At 45.7% G+C, this 13,016-nt stretch overlaps 1 protein-coding gene across 3 annotated transcripts in view; it reads right to left on the reverse strand.

Annotated features, from left to right (window-relative positions):
• MED13 (mediator complex subunit 13) overlaps window positions 1-13,016 on the reverse strand; it is a 339,306-nt gene that overhangs the window by 59,662 nt on the left and 266,628 nt on the right. For all 3 annotated transcript variants that reach the window (XR_003939897.1, XM_030185828.1, XM_030185830.1), the window contains 3 exons: window positions 12,756-12,979; window positions 10,494-10,683; window positions 9,826-10,264 (listed from right to left, as the gene is read on the reverse strand). Coding sequence is in view for 2 of the 3 variants with exons in the window: in XM_030185828.1 (XP_030041688.1) it covers window positions 9,826-10,264; window positions 10,494-10,683; window positions 12,756-12,979 (853 nt within the window). In the remaining variant the exon portion in view is untranslated. The remainder of the gene's footprint in view (window positions 1-9,825; window positions 10,265-10,493; window positions 10,684-12,755; window positions 12,980-13,016) is intronic.

A 13,016-nucleotide genomic window follows, 5' to 3' on the forward strand; every position in this document is an offset into this window, starting at 1 on the left:
AAGAGATCTTCCCAGCCAGGCAAAGTTTTTTGGCTGGGGGGAGGAACACAGGGTGGAGGAAGGACCTGGCACCACCAGGTATATCCCCTTGTTGGAAATCAGCAGCCGAGGCACCCCCAAGCTCTACAGAACTAGGAAACCCAGAACTGGAGCTGATAAAGATGAAGCCAGGAGATTGTGGAGCACCACCCACCGCCTACTGGAGATAGAAATATACTGAACAGCCAGGAGGAATGTAGTCCTATAAGGCAGAGTGAATTCAGTATTCTTTAACCCCAAACTCCTGGTAGATGGACATAACCCACAAATCTGGATTCATCTGCTGCTTACACTAAGGAAAACTTATTCTACAAAGCGAAGGGTCAAACTAAAATTCAAATAAATATATGATCAACTCATACTGCTGCAATGACATACAGCTATATTATTCTCTCCCTGCCCAGAGCAGAAAATTAGACAATATTTCTGTTGATGGAAAAATAAAGGATTAAAAAACAAATGTTCTTTTAATGCACTCATGGCGATTTGTCTTGCAAAACTAAAAACTATCCCTTAAACTTCATTAGGAACCATTACTGTTATTTATTTGTACAGCAATAGTAAATGTATGCACTAAAAACAATCTTCCCAAATCATGAACTGGATTAAGATCTGTGCAGCTCACATGCTGGTTCATCTTGGAACATGGAAAAACATCCATACCAGTGCACTGAAGTTCTTCCCCTCTGGGACTCACCAGTGGATCTGACAGTCCATAAAGACTATGGGGTGCAATGATATTATTATATGCGATTTTTATGTCCCAGCTGGATTGCAACATGGTGTTAGCAGGATCTTCTTAGTTGAATCTGCAAAAGTTACAGACCCTGCAAAATACTGCATTGCGTTTATTAGGAAGAGTTCAGAAATTTGATCATAATACCCCATTATATATTCATTATCATTGGCTGCCTTTGTTTTTTTAGGGTTGTGTTTAAGCTTATGGTACATACTCTTAAGGAACATTATGAAAAAGTTCCTCAATCGCTTTAGTACAGCCGTATAATCCAGTTAGATCTTTGCGATCGCAAGATGGCTTGTTACTGGCGACTCTCCCAGTGACTTCTATCTGTCTTATGATTAATAGAAAGAGCACTTATTTTTACTTGGAGCTATCCTTCTGGAATACGCTTCCTTTGAGGGTCTGTTGGGATCATTGAGACATTTTAAATGATTACTGAAAGCACATTATTTTATCCTTGCTTTTAGTATATCTCTTTCTGAGGGGTGGCTGAAGAATATGTTTGGGTTATTGTTGTGGAATGATTGCTCTAATTTGACTTCTGTGTGAATGGCTTGTTTATACCTTTCCTATTTGCACACCGTAGTTCTTTGTGTGTGCTTTTGTTTTGTGTTTTGTTTTGTGGTAGGCAGGGATAGTGCTGGGCAGACTTATACGGTCTGTGCCAGAGCCGGTGGCAGGAGGCGGGGATAGTGCTGGGCAGACTTATACGGTCTGTGCCCTGAAGAGCACAGGTACAAATCAAAGTAGGGTATACACAAAAAGTAGCACATATGAGTTATCTTGTTGGGCAGACTGGATGGACCGTGCAGGTCTTTTTCTGCCGTCATCTACTATGTTACTATCCTGCTTATAATCGAACGAGAAAAACGCCCAAGTTCCGACCTAAATCGGGAGATGGGCGTTTTTCTCACAAAAACAAATAAAGCGGTATAATCGAAAGCCGAACTTTGGACGCTTTCAACTGCACTCCGTCGCGGATGCGGACAAAGTTGACGGGGGCGTGTCGGAGGCGTGGTGAAGGCGGAACTGGGGCGTGGTTATCACCCGAACAGAGATGGGCGCCTTTCGCCGATAATGGATACGTTTGTAGCTAGAATTTAGGGCACTTTTCCTGGACCCTGTTTTTTCACGAATAAGGCCCCAAAAAGTGCCCTAAATGACCAGATGACCCCCCAGAGGGAGTCGGGGATGACCTCCCCTGACTCCCCCAGTGGTCACTAACCCCCTCCCACCACAAAAAAATGATGTTTCACAACTTTTTACTTTCACCCTCAAATGTCATACCCTCCTCCCAAGCAGCAGTATGCAGGTCCCTGGAGCAGTTGTTAGGGGGTGCAGTGGACCCAGGCCCATCCCCCCCCTACCTGTTACAATTGTGCTGCTTAATGCTTAGTCGTCCAACCCCCCCAAACTCACTGTACCCACATGTAGGTGCCCCCCTTCACCTCTTAGGGCTATAGTAATGGTGTAGACTTGTGGGCAGTAGGTTTTGAGGGGGATTTGGGGGGCTCAACACACAAGGGAAGGGTGCTATGCACCTGGGAGCTCTTTTACCTTTTTTTTTGTTTTTGTAAAAGTGCCCCCTAGGGTGCCCGGTTGGTGTCCTGGCATGTGAGGGGGACCAGTGCACTATGAATCCTGGCCCCTCCCACGAACAAATGCCTTGGATTTATTCGTTTTTGAGCTGGGCGATTTCATTTTCCATTATCGCTGAAAAGCAAAAACGCCCAGCTCACACCTTGGCGAATAACACATGGGCGTCTATTTTTTTTGAAAATACGGTTCACTCCGCCCCTTCACGGACCCGTTCTCGGAGATAAACGCCCATGGAGATAGGCGTTTCTGGTCGATTATGCCCCTCTATGTGTTACTTTAACTTTGTACACTGCTGTGATCTTTTTGTTATAAAAAGCTTAGCGGTATAGTAAATTTAATAACATGTAGGTACCTAGGAAGGGGAACGAGGGGGAGTAAGATCTTATTTATCCCAGTACTGCTCCCACCTCATGTACATGGAAACGAATCTTGCTAGATCAAGTCCTAAAGCTTTAGGTATACCCAGCATGAGAGAATTTTTTAAAAATCTCATCACATGTTCACTGGGACAAGTGTGGGAGCAAGGGAAAAATCATTCCCTTTGAGGAGTTACAGGAGGAATTTGAACAGTCTCCGAGGGAGTTTTATTCCTATATTCAACTTAAATACTGAGCAACGCAAAGCTAGGACAGTACTACACAATGGAAACAGCGTTGCAAAATGGGGCAGGGTGAGGAGGGATCTCTTGTCTCTATAGTGCATGGCAATCCCGAGATGCACAACAGTGAAGATACATACCTGTAGCAGGTATTCTCCGAGGACAGCAGGCTGATTGTTCTCACAATTGGGTTGTCGTCCGCGACAGCCCAGGAGATTGGCAAATCTTTAAGCAAACAAAAACTTTGTAGAGCGAACCGCGCAAGCGCGAATGGCTTTCCGCCAGCAGCGCGAGCGTGCCCTCCTTAGTTTAATAAAAAGCAAAACAGAGAACTAGAACTCCAAAGGGGAGAAGGGTGGGTTTCTGAGAACAATCAGCGTGCTGTCCTCGGAAAATATCTGCTACACGTATGTATCTTCACTTTCTCCGAGGACAAGCAGGCTGCTTGTTCTCACGATTGGGGTATCCCTAGCACCCAGGCTCACTCAAAACAATGAACATTGGTCAACTGGGCCTCGCAACGGCAAGGATATAAGAGAGATTGACCTGAAAAGAAACATAACAGAGTGTAGCCTGGAACAGAACAAAAATGGGACTAGGAGGGTGGAGTTGGATTCTAAACCCCAAACAGATTCTGCAGCACCGACTGCCCAAACCGACTGTCGCGTCGGGTAACCTGAAGGCAGTAATGAGATATGAATGTGTGGACTGATGACAACGTTGCAGCCTTGCAAATCTCTTCAATAGAGGCCGACTTCAAGTAAGCCACTGACGCAGCCATGGCTCTGACATTGTGAGCCGTGACATGGCCCTCTAGAGGCAACCCAGCTTGGGCATAAGTGAAGGAAATGCAATCTGCTAACTAATTAGAGAGTGTGCGTTTTCCGATGGCGACTCCCCTCCTGATGGGATCGAAAGAAACAAACAATTGGGCGGACTGTCTGTAGGGCTTTGTCCATTCCACGTAAAAGGCCAATGCTCTCTTACAGTCCTACTACTACTACTATTTAGCATTTCTATAGCGCTACATGGCGTACGCAGCGCTGCACAAACAGTCCAAGGTGTGTAACTTGCCTTCACCAGGGCCGGTATGAGGACGGGGAAAAAATGTTAGCAAGACAATTGACTGGTTAAGATGGAACTCCGACACCACCTTCGGCAGGAACTTAGGGTTAGTGCGGAGAACTACTCTGTTATGATGAAACTTAATATAAGGTGCATGCACTACCAGAGCTTGGAGCTCACTGACTCTACGAGCTGAAGTAACAGCCACAAAGAAAATGACCTTCCAGGTCAAGTAACTCAGATGGCAGGAATTCAGTGGCTCAAAAGGAGGTTTCATCAGCTGGGTAAGAATGACGTTGAGATCCCATGACACTGGTGGAGGTTTGACAGGGGGCTTTGACAAAAGCAAACCTCTCATGACGCGAACAACTAAAGGCTGTCCAGAGATAGGCTTACCTTCTACACGTTGATGATAAGCACTAATTGCACTAAGGTGAACTCTTTCAGAGTTGGTCTTGAGACCAGACTCTGATAAGTGTAGAAGGTATTCAAGCAGGGTCCGTGTAGGACAAGAAAAAGGATCTAGGGCCTTGCTGTCACACCAGACGGCAAACCTCCTCCATTTGAAATAACACTTTTTCGTGGAATCTTTCCTGGAAGCAAGCAAGACTCGGGAGACACCCTCTGAAAGACCTAAAGAGGCAACTTCTAAGCTCTCAACATCCAGGCCATGAGAGCCAGAGACTGGAGGTTGGGATGAAGAAGTGACCCCTCATTCTGGGTGATGAGGGTTAGAAAACATTTCAATCCCCACGGTTCTTCGGAGGACAACTCCAGAAGAAGAGGAAACCAGATCTGACGAGGCCAGAAGGGAGCAACCAGAATCATTGTTCCACGGTCTTGCTTGAGTTTCAGCAAAGTCTTCCCTACTAGAGGTATGGGAGGAAACGCATACTGAAGGCCTGTCCCCCAATGCAGGAGAAAAGCATTTGACGCCAGTCTGTCGTGGGCCTGAAGTCTGGAACAGAATTGAGGGACTTTGATTGATCTGAGTGGCAAAAAGATCCACCGAGGGGGTGCCCCACGCTCGGAAGATCTTGAGGACAACGCCCATGTTGAGCGACCACTTGTGAGGTTGCATGACCCCGCTCAACCTGTCAGCCAGACTGTTTACGCCTGTCAGATACGTGGCTTGGAGAAACATGCCATGACGGCATGCCCAAAGCCACATCCGAACGGCTTCCTGACACAGAGGGCAAGATCCGGTGCCCCCCTGCTTGTTGGTGTAATACATAGCAACCTGATTGTCTGTCCAAATCAATATGATGTGGTTGGACAGCCAGTCTCTGAAAGCCTTTAGAGCGTTCCAGATCGCTCGTAATTCCAGGAGGTTGATGTGAAGACCCTTTTCCTGAAAGGACCAAGCTCCATGAGCTCCCCACCCCAGGAGGGATGCATCCGTCATCAGCACTTTTTGTGACTGAGGAATTTGGAATGGACGTCCCAAGGTCAAATTAGATCGAATGGTCCACCACTGAGGGGAACTGCAAAAGTCGGTGGAGAGATGGATCACATCCTCTAGATCCCCTGTGGCCTGGCACCACTGGGAAGCTAGAGTCCATTGAGCTGATCTCATATGTAGGCGTGCCATGGGACTTACATGAACTGTGGAAGCCATGTGACCTAAGAATCTCAACATCTGCTGAGCTGTGATCTGTTGAGACACTTGAGCCATGGACACTAGGGCTAGGAGATTGTCTGCCCTTGCCTGGGGAAGATAAGCTCGAGACGTCCGTGTGTCCAGAGCTCCAATGAACTCCAATTTCTAAACCGGGACGAGATGGGACTTGGGATAATTGATCACAACGCCCAGAAGTTCTAGCACCCAAATAGTCATCCGCATGGACTGTAGAGCGCCTGCTTCCTACATGCTCTTTACCAGCCAATTGTTGAGATAAGGGAACACATGCACTCCCAGTCTGCGTAGCGATGCTTCAACAACCGCCAGGCACTTTGTGAAAACCCTGGGGGCAGAGGCGACACCAAAGGGCAGTACACAGTACTGAAAGTGCAGAGTTCCCAACCGAAATCGAAGATACTTCCTGTGAGCTGGGAGTATCGAGATGTGAGTATAGGCGCCCTTTAAGTCCAGAGAGCACAGCATTTTCCTGAATCATGAGAAGAAGGGTGCCGAGGGAAACCATCCTGAACTTTTATCGGACTATGAAATTGTTCAGGGCCCTTAGGTCTAGGATGCGACGTATCCCCCCTGTTTTCTTTTGCATAAGGAAGTACCTGGAATAGAATCTCAGCCCTTCTTCCCCTGGTGGAACGGGTTTGACCGCATTGGCCTTTAGAAGGGTGGAGAGTTCCTCTGCAAATACCTGCTTGTGCTGGGAGCTGTAAGAATGAGGTCCCAGTGGGCAATTTGGAGGTTTGGAAATCAGATTGAGGGTGTATCCTAACCAGACTATTTGAAGAACCCACTGGTCGGAGGTTATGAGAGGCTACCTCTGGTGAAAAAAAAAAAATCAACCTCCCTCCAACCGGCAAGTCATCCAGCACGGACACTTTTTCTGAAGCTATGCTGCACTAGAGCCAGTCAAAAGCCCGTCCCTTGCTTTTGCTGGGGAGCCGCAAGGGCCTTAGGCACACACCGTTGACAGGAACGAGCGCGCTGGGACTGAGCCTGGACAGGCTGCCGAGAAGCAGGAGTGTACTTACGTCTATTGTAGGAATAGGGAGCATTCCTCTTCCCTCCAAAAAACCTCCTAGATGAAGAAGTGGTAGCAGAAGACGCCCGGCAGGAGAGAGAATCAATAGCATCGTGGTGCTTCTTGATCTGATCGACCATATCCTCTACTTCTTCACCAAAAAGATTATCCCCCCGGCAAGGAACATCCACCATCGCTGCTGGGTCTTATGATCCAGGTCAGAGACGCGCAGCCATGAGAGTCTGCGCATCACTATACCTTGAGCAGCTACTCGGGATGCTACATCAAAAGTGTCATAAGTACCCCTGGCCAGGAATTTACAACATGCCTTCTGCTGCCTGACCACCTGGTGAAAAGGTTCGACGAGCTCCGGAGGAAGTGCTTCGACCAAACTGAACAGTTGCCTCACCGAGTTCCGGAAGTGGATGCTCGTGTAGAGCTGGTATGTTTGAATCTTGGCTGTGAGCATAGCGGCCTGATACGTCTTTCTCCCAAAAGAATCCAAGGTCTTAGACTCTCTGCCTGGGGGCACCAAGGCATAGCCCCTAGTACTCTTGGCTCTTCTGAGAGCAGAATCCACCACCATGGAATTGTGAGGTAGTTGAGACTTCAACATTACCGGCTCTCCATGGACTCTGTACTGGGACTCAGCTTTTCTAGCGGCCACTGGATTAGAGAGAGAGAATGACCAGTTTTGCATAAGAACTTCCCTGAGTGTGTTATGCAAGGGAGCCGTTGCAACCTCTGTAGGTAGAGAAGGATAATCCAAGACCTTGAGCATCTCGGCCCTGGGCTCATCCACAACCTCCATAGGGAAGGGAATATCCTTAGACATTTCCTGAACGAAGGAGGAAAAAGAAAGATTCAAATGGCGGAGTAGAATCAGAGGGGACCCCATATGACTCTTCCTCAGAAAAGTATCTGGGATATGACTCTTCCTCCCAAGAGCGCTCATCATCGGTATTGGACAAAAGCTCCCTAAGAGCAGCCCGAACCCAAGCCTGTCTCAATGTCGAGGAACGGCAACCTCGAAGGGGATGTCAAGAAGTCGACCCCTGCCTGGACTGCGGTGAAGCTTCCTCCGCCGACGTCAAAGGGGAGTCAACCCAGGTGGCAGCCGACACCGATGCCGAGGACAGGGACCTCACCACAGGCGAAGGACCAGATGCCGCTTCAACAGTTGGTGCAAAAGGCGCAAGCACCCCTGGCACCAAAGTAGACTGGTGCAGAGATCCCTCCAGAAGCTCTGGAAGAAGGGCCCTGATGCGCTTGTCAAGAGCTTCCATCGGAAAAGGCTGAGGGGCCAGCGCAGGAGTCGGTTGCAGAATCTAAGGGGGCTCAAGAGCCAGTACCAGGCTGCCAGAAGACTGACGCATCGGCACCTCCTGTATAGAGGGTGAGCGGTCCTCTCTGTGCCGACGCTTCTCGGGTGCCGAATCCCTCAGCTCCCCGGAGCTCTCGGTACCGGTGCATGGAAGGAGATCGATGATGGTGCTTCTTAGCCTTCGCTCGATGCCCATCATCGAGACTACTCGGTACCGAAGAGGAGAACGTGGAATCCTCACACCTCCTCGGGGCCGGGTCCGATGAAGGTCGATCCTGAGGGGCCTGCATAGCAGTAGGCCCCGAGACAGGTAGAGACCCACTCGATGCCTCGCTGCTCCCAGTGCGATAAGGTCGTTCGGCAGCCATTACCTGCGCTCTCGAAGACGATGCTTCCCTCGACGTCGCCGACCTCAGTACCAATGCCAACGTCAAAGGACCGATCCACAAAAAGCTTTTCACGCTGAGCCTCCCGAGACACTTGAGTCCGTTTTTTCATTAAAGAGCACAGCTTACAAGCAGCTGGCAAATGATCGGGCCCAAGGCACTGGAGACACCATGCATGGGGGTCGGTACCAGAGATGGTCCGGTTGCACCAAGTACAACGCTTGAAGCCACTGGGTGTCCTCGATGACATGGACGGAAAAAATTAAAGGACTCGATTGTGCCAATTAAAAAGGCACAAAAAAAGAAATAAAACCAGGCCGAGCAGCCTAAAAGCCGTCCGCGACGAAAAAAAGAAGGAAACGGTGGAAAAAAACTAAGAAAATAAGGGAAAACTAAATGGTTTTTTTAAAAATATATATTTATGAAAACACAAAAACGAAGGAAAAAAAAAAGGAGGAAGCGGTTAACACTAGACGAAGTCTCCTGGGCCAAAAATGAGCACAGCGGAATACTGTGTCACTCAAGATGCAGATGAAAAAGAACCGAGGAGGGCACGCTCGTGCCGCGGGCGGGAAGCCGTTCGCAAATATGCGGTTCGCTCTGCCCGCGCGCTGGTGCATTCTATAAAGTTTTTGTTTGCTGAAAGATTTGCCAATCTCCTGGGCTGTCGCGGACGACGACCCAATCGTGAGAACAAGCAGCTTGTCCTCGGAGAACAAATCCCTATATCGCAATCTAGGAAAGACATGGGTAAGACTTATGAATCTAAAGTTTGGGAGACAACATATAAATATCTACTTAAGACAATAGCTAGCAACTTAATATGGAACAGATATGAAATGTACTATCAACGGTATTATACCCCAATCTGGCATCAGTATATGTATGGTACAGGGACTGGTTTATGCTGGAGAGACTGTGGTATGCAAGGCGATTTCCAACATATTTGATGGTCCTGTGCAAAACTTCACACTTTTTGGATGGAGACTGTAGATCTAGTCAGTCAGATACTATGTAAGCAATGCTCCAGGTTGATGGAATATTCTCTACTCAATTTCTGAATGCTGGGATTCAAGCCAGAGGAGCATAAACTGGCAGCATACCAGTGGCTGCAGCCTTGAAGCAAAGGACACACCAGCACAGTAAAAGCAAAACTGGAATATATATACCATATGTTTACATTAACTGCACTTAGATGGAATACACTGATTAAATTTCACAAAGTGTGGGATGCATATAAGAACTGGTTAGCCAGAAGGCACTGATTGGAGTCACTGAGATATCATCTATATAATGCTTGAGGATGACTGGGGGAAGGGGAAAGGATGGGACGGTTACTGTAATTTTTATCTGTTAATATGGTTGGTTAAAATGTTTTGTTACACAGTTTGTGAGAATAACTGAAAAAATCTCATCACCTTTCAGAAACTTCTGAATGTTGCTGTCCAGGTAGTGCTCCCACTCCAACTTCTCCAGAGGTTCCCGATGGTTGAAGAGTTGAGGACTGAAGTTGGCCTCCTTGTCCATTCTGAACAGTGTTAATCTGTGTAGGCATGGAGCCAGCAGAAGTACTAGTTATGCTGCCAAAAGGTGGAAATGAGGACGGCTTGCCTGTTGCTATTCCACTGCCAACGTTTGAGGTGGTGGTGGTGGTTGAAGTGCTTGAAGTAACTGTAGAAGAGATGGAACTGTTTGCTATGGAACCACTAGAGATAGCTGCAGAGATAGATGGAGTATTTGCATTCCCAGCGCTACCTGCTGCTGAAAGCTGGTTGGCAGTTGGCTGGCTAACAGGAGAAGCAAGATTTGGCTGGCCAAGCAAAGAACTGTCCAATGGCTGAGAGGCAAGATAAGGACCTATAACACACAAAAGGCAGAAATCAGAATAAAGTGACATTTTCATAGGAAAAAAAGGCAAGAAACTTAGCTTACTTTTAATGATGGCATTTCTTTGTATTCTCCGTTCGAGTATATGCTTATAAGCCTATTTGTTATCACCATGGCTACTATATGTAAAATTATATTAGGTCTATATTCTTCCTACAAAATTCTCATGCAAAATAAGCTATAAAATCAAAATGAGTACCAAGGTCGTATCTGCAAACTTGTGCATACAGTCGGAGTTTAGAGAATGCTTCACTGTTGCCATTGGCTGCCTGGGAGAACCAATCAGAGACTGACTTGTCAACAAGTTTCTTTGCAGCATTAGATCCAACTTTCATGATCCCATCAGAAAGCAGCCTGGAAATAGGTCTGTGTTGGCCAAGTCTACAGGACTGAACAGACAAGCAAAATCAAGTTAGGAATCTATTTCCAAAGTATTTATTATAGCAAAAATATTTCAGCTATGTTTGCATCTGTTTATTAAGGAACACTAGAATACAACAAATGGGCCAAACAAATCCACCAACAAAGCTAAACATCTTTATTGTACTGCCCCAACAACATCATCTAGAAAACCACACAAATTCCTTGATCTCTTCTATTTTCCAGTTTTCCCCTCTCCCTACTTCCTCACACCCCTATTAATCTAGCGCACTACCAATCCTAGCCTATATTACTATCCATATTATGCCATTCCTTCAACAGCACACCTCCCCCCCCCCCCCCCCACCACCACCCAAGCCTTCCTCCCCTATCCAAACCTCATCCATCAAATTGTTCAAAATTAAACTTCTCGCCTGGTGTGGTAGTAACTGGATGTAAAATTCCCTCCCCCTAAAAAGATCCACTGTTGTATTATTTTCTCTGCAGACTAAATGCTCATATGCATCATTGTGAAGCAAGTTCTGTGAAAAGGAGGATGCCTTCTCCAACTTCCAATTCAACAGGATGGCTTATCAAGAAAGGTCTTTTGGAAAAAAATAATCTTATACTGGCCCTGAAATGCCCAATCAGTTGTGTCATTACAAAGCATCCCTTCCACGTTCACTCTCACATCTACATTAAGCATACCCCTCCATAATCGGGCTACTTCATCCCCAAAATGACTAGGGCATGCCTGCTGGGCTTGCACAAAGCACCCTCTGCCTCTTTACACTTTTTGAGAAATCTCCATATCTGCTGTCTCAAACTTAAATGCCTTATTCTGGGAGCAGGCCCTCCAAATTATCTTTTAGGGCATTTCCAGCAAACCCATATTAAACATTAATGTTCTGAACTATAGTGATGTATTTAATAAAGTATAACAGGCCTGGAAAGACCTTACAAAGTATTCTATTACATTCCTTGGCCTCTAGGCAGCAAGGATTACAGGAGTAAGTGTAAAATATTCCAATCAATCTTCAGTCAAGTTTCATCTAACTTCCTTTTCAGTCCATCTCACAGGTTTCCAGTGATAAGCATAGTTTTCTCTATTTATCTGAATGTTCCCGGCTAGTAGATGGTGTAAACCCTCTATTTGTTCTGAGTTGTGAAGATATGCAAGTACACATGCATCAAAAGTGGATCTGGCTGGATCAGTGAGGAAAACCAAAGAGTGGGAAAGTCCTTCCACAAAAGTCGAGCAAACAACAAACAGGGTGGAGGAAAGACCCAAAGAACAAACAGAAGCCAGGTATCTTTCAATAGGTTTATTCACCTTAAAAAATCACATACAAAATATGGACCAGTTTAAAAAGGCATTAAAAACGTATTTCTTCAGGCTTTTGATTCCGCTGATGTATAAATTATTTTAATACCATGTAAATTTTAATCTGCTGTATGTCTGAATCATAGAGGTTTTTGTATAGTTTGTATAGTTTTTGTATAGGTTTTGTATAGTTTGTATAGTTTGTTGTGTAAAGAAATAATTTATATTGCTTTGTTTTTTTTTTTTTTATATTTTGTATGTTATTTGTTCCCCGCTTAGACTTTTAAAGATAGCGGGTTATAAATAAAGTTTCATTATTATTATTACATGAATCATGTAACTTCTTAAGGAGAATAAACCTACTGGAATATATCTGACTTCAGTTCGTTCTTTGGGACCTTCCTTCACCCTGTTTGTTGGATCAGTGAGCAAAGCACTCAATGTAAATATCCTATGTGATTGATCAGTTAAATCTGAAGATAAAGTATGTTTAACCTATATATTATGACTTGAGAACTAAACCTTACAAGCAGAACAGAATGAAGAAATGAGTATATTTACATAAGCTCTCAGAACCAAAAATACATTAATAACATCAGCATAATTGTCATGAAAATTTCTCTATATTAATGAAATGGCTGCACTGAGGAAACATTCTTTGTAAAATTGTGTTTTTGAGTGGCAGATCATGGAGTAATAAGAACAGCAACACACTTTCTGTGTTTATAAGTTCCTCTTGTAACTCAAATTATCGCTGGAGCCCTTTAAAACGCTTACCTCATATACTGCAGTGAGGTCCCTGAAGAAGCATTTTGCTGCATTCAGCAGGGCCTCATTCTCAGGACACACCACCACGTAAGCAATGTCTTGTTGTGATCCATAGGGTTCCAGCATAAGCCTCTCCCAGTAAGGTAAGGCAAAAGGCGAGAGCACCAGAAATTCATAATCATATCCCAGTAAGAATGTGGGAATTGGCAGTGGCTCTGGAGACTCATCTGTTCCTATGTAAGAAAGCAAATAAACAAAGTCAAGGCTGAA

Source organism: Microcaecilia unicolor, chromosome 13, assembly GCF_901765095.1.
Source record: "Microcaecilia unicolor chromosome 13, aMicUni1.1, whole genome shotgun sequence".
NCBI classification, from domain to species: Eukaryota; Metazoa; Chordata; class Amphibia; order Gymnophiona; family Siphonopidae; genus Microcaecilia; species Microcaecilia unicolor.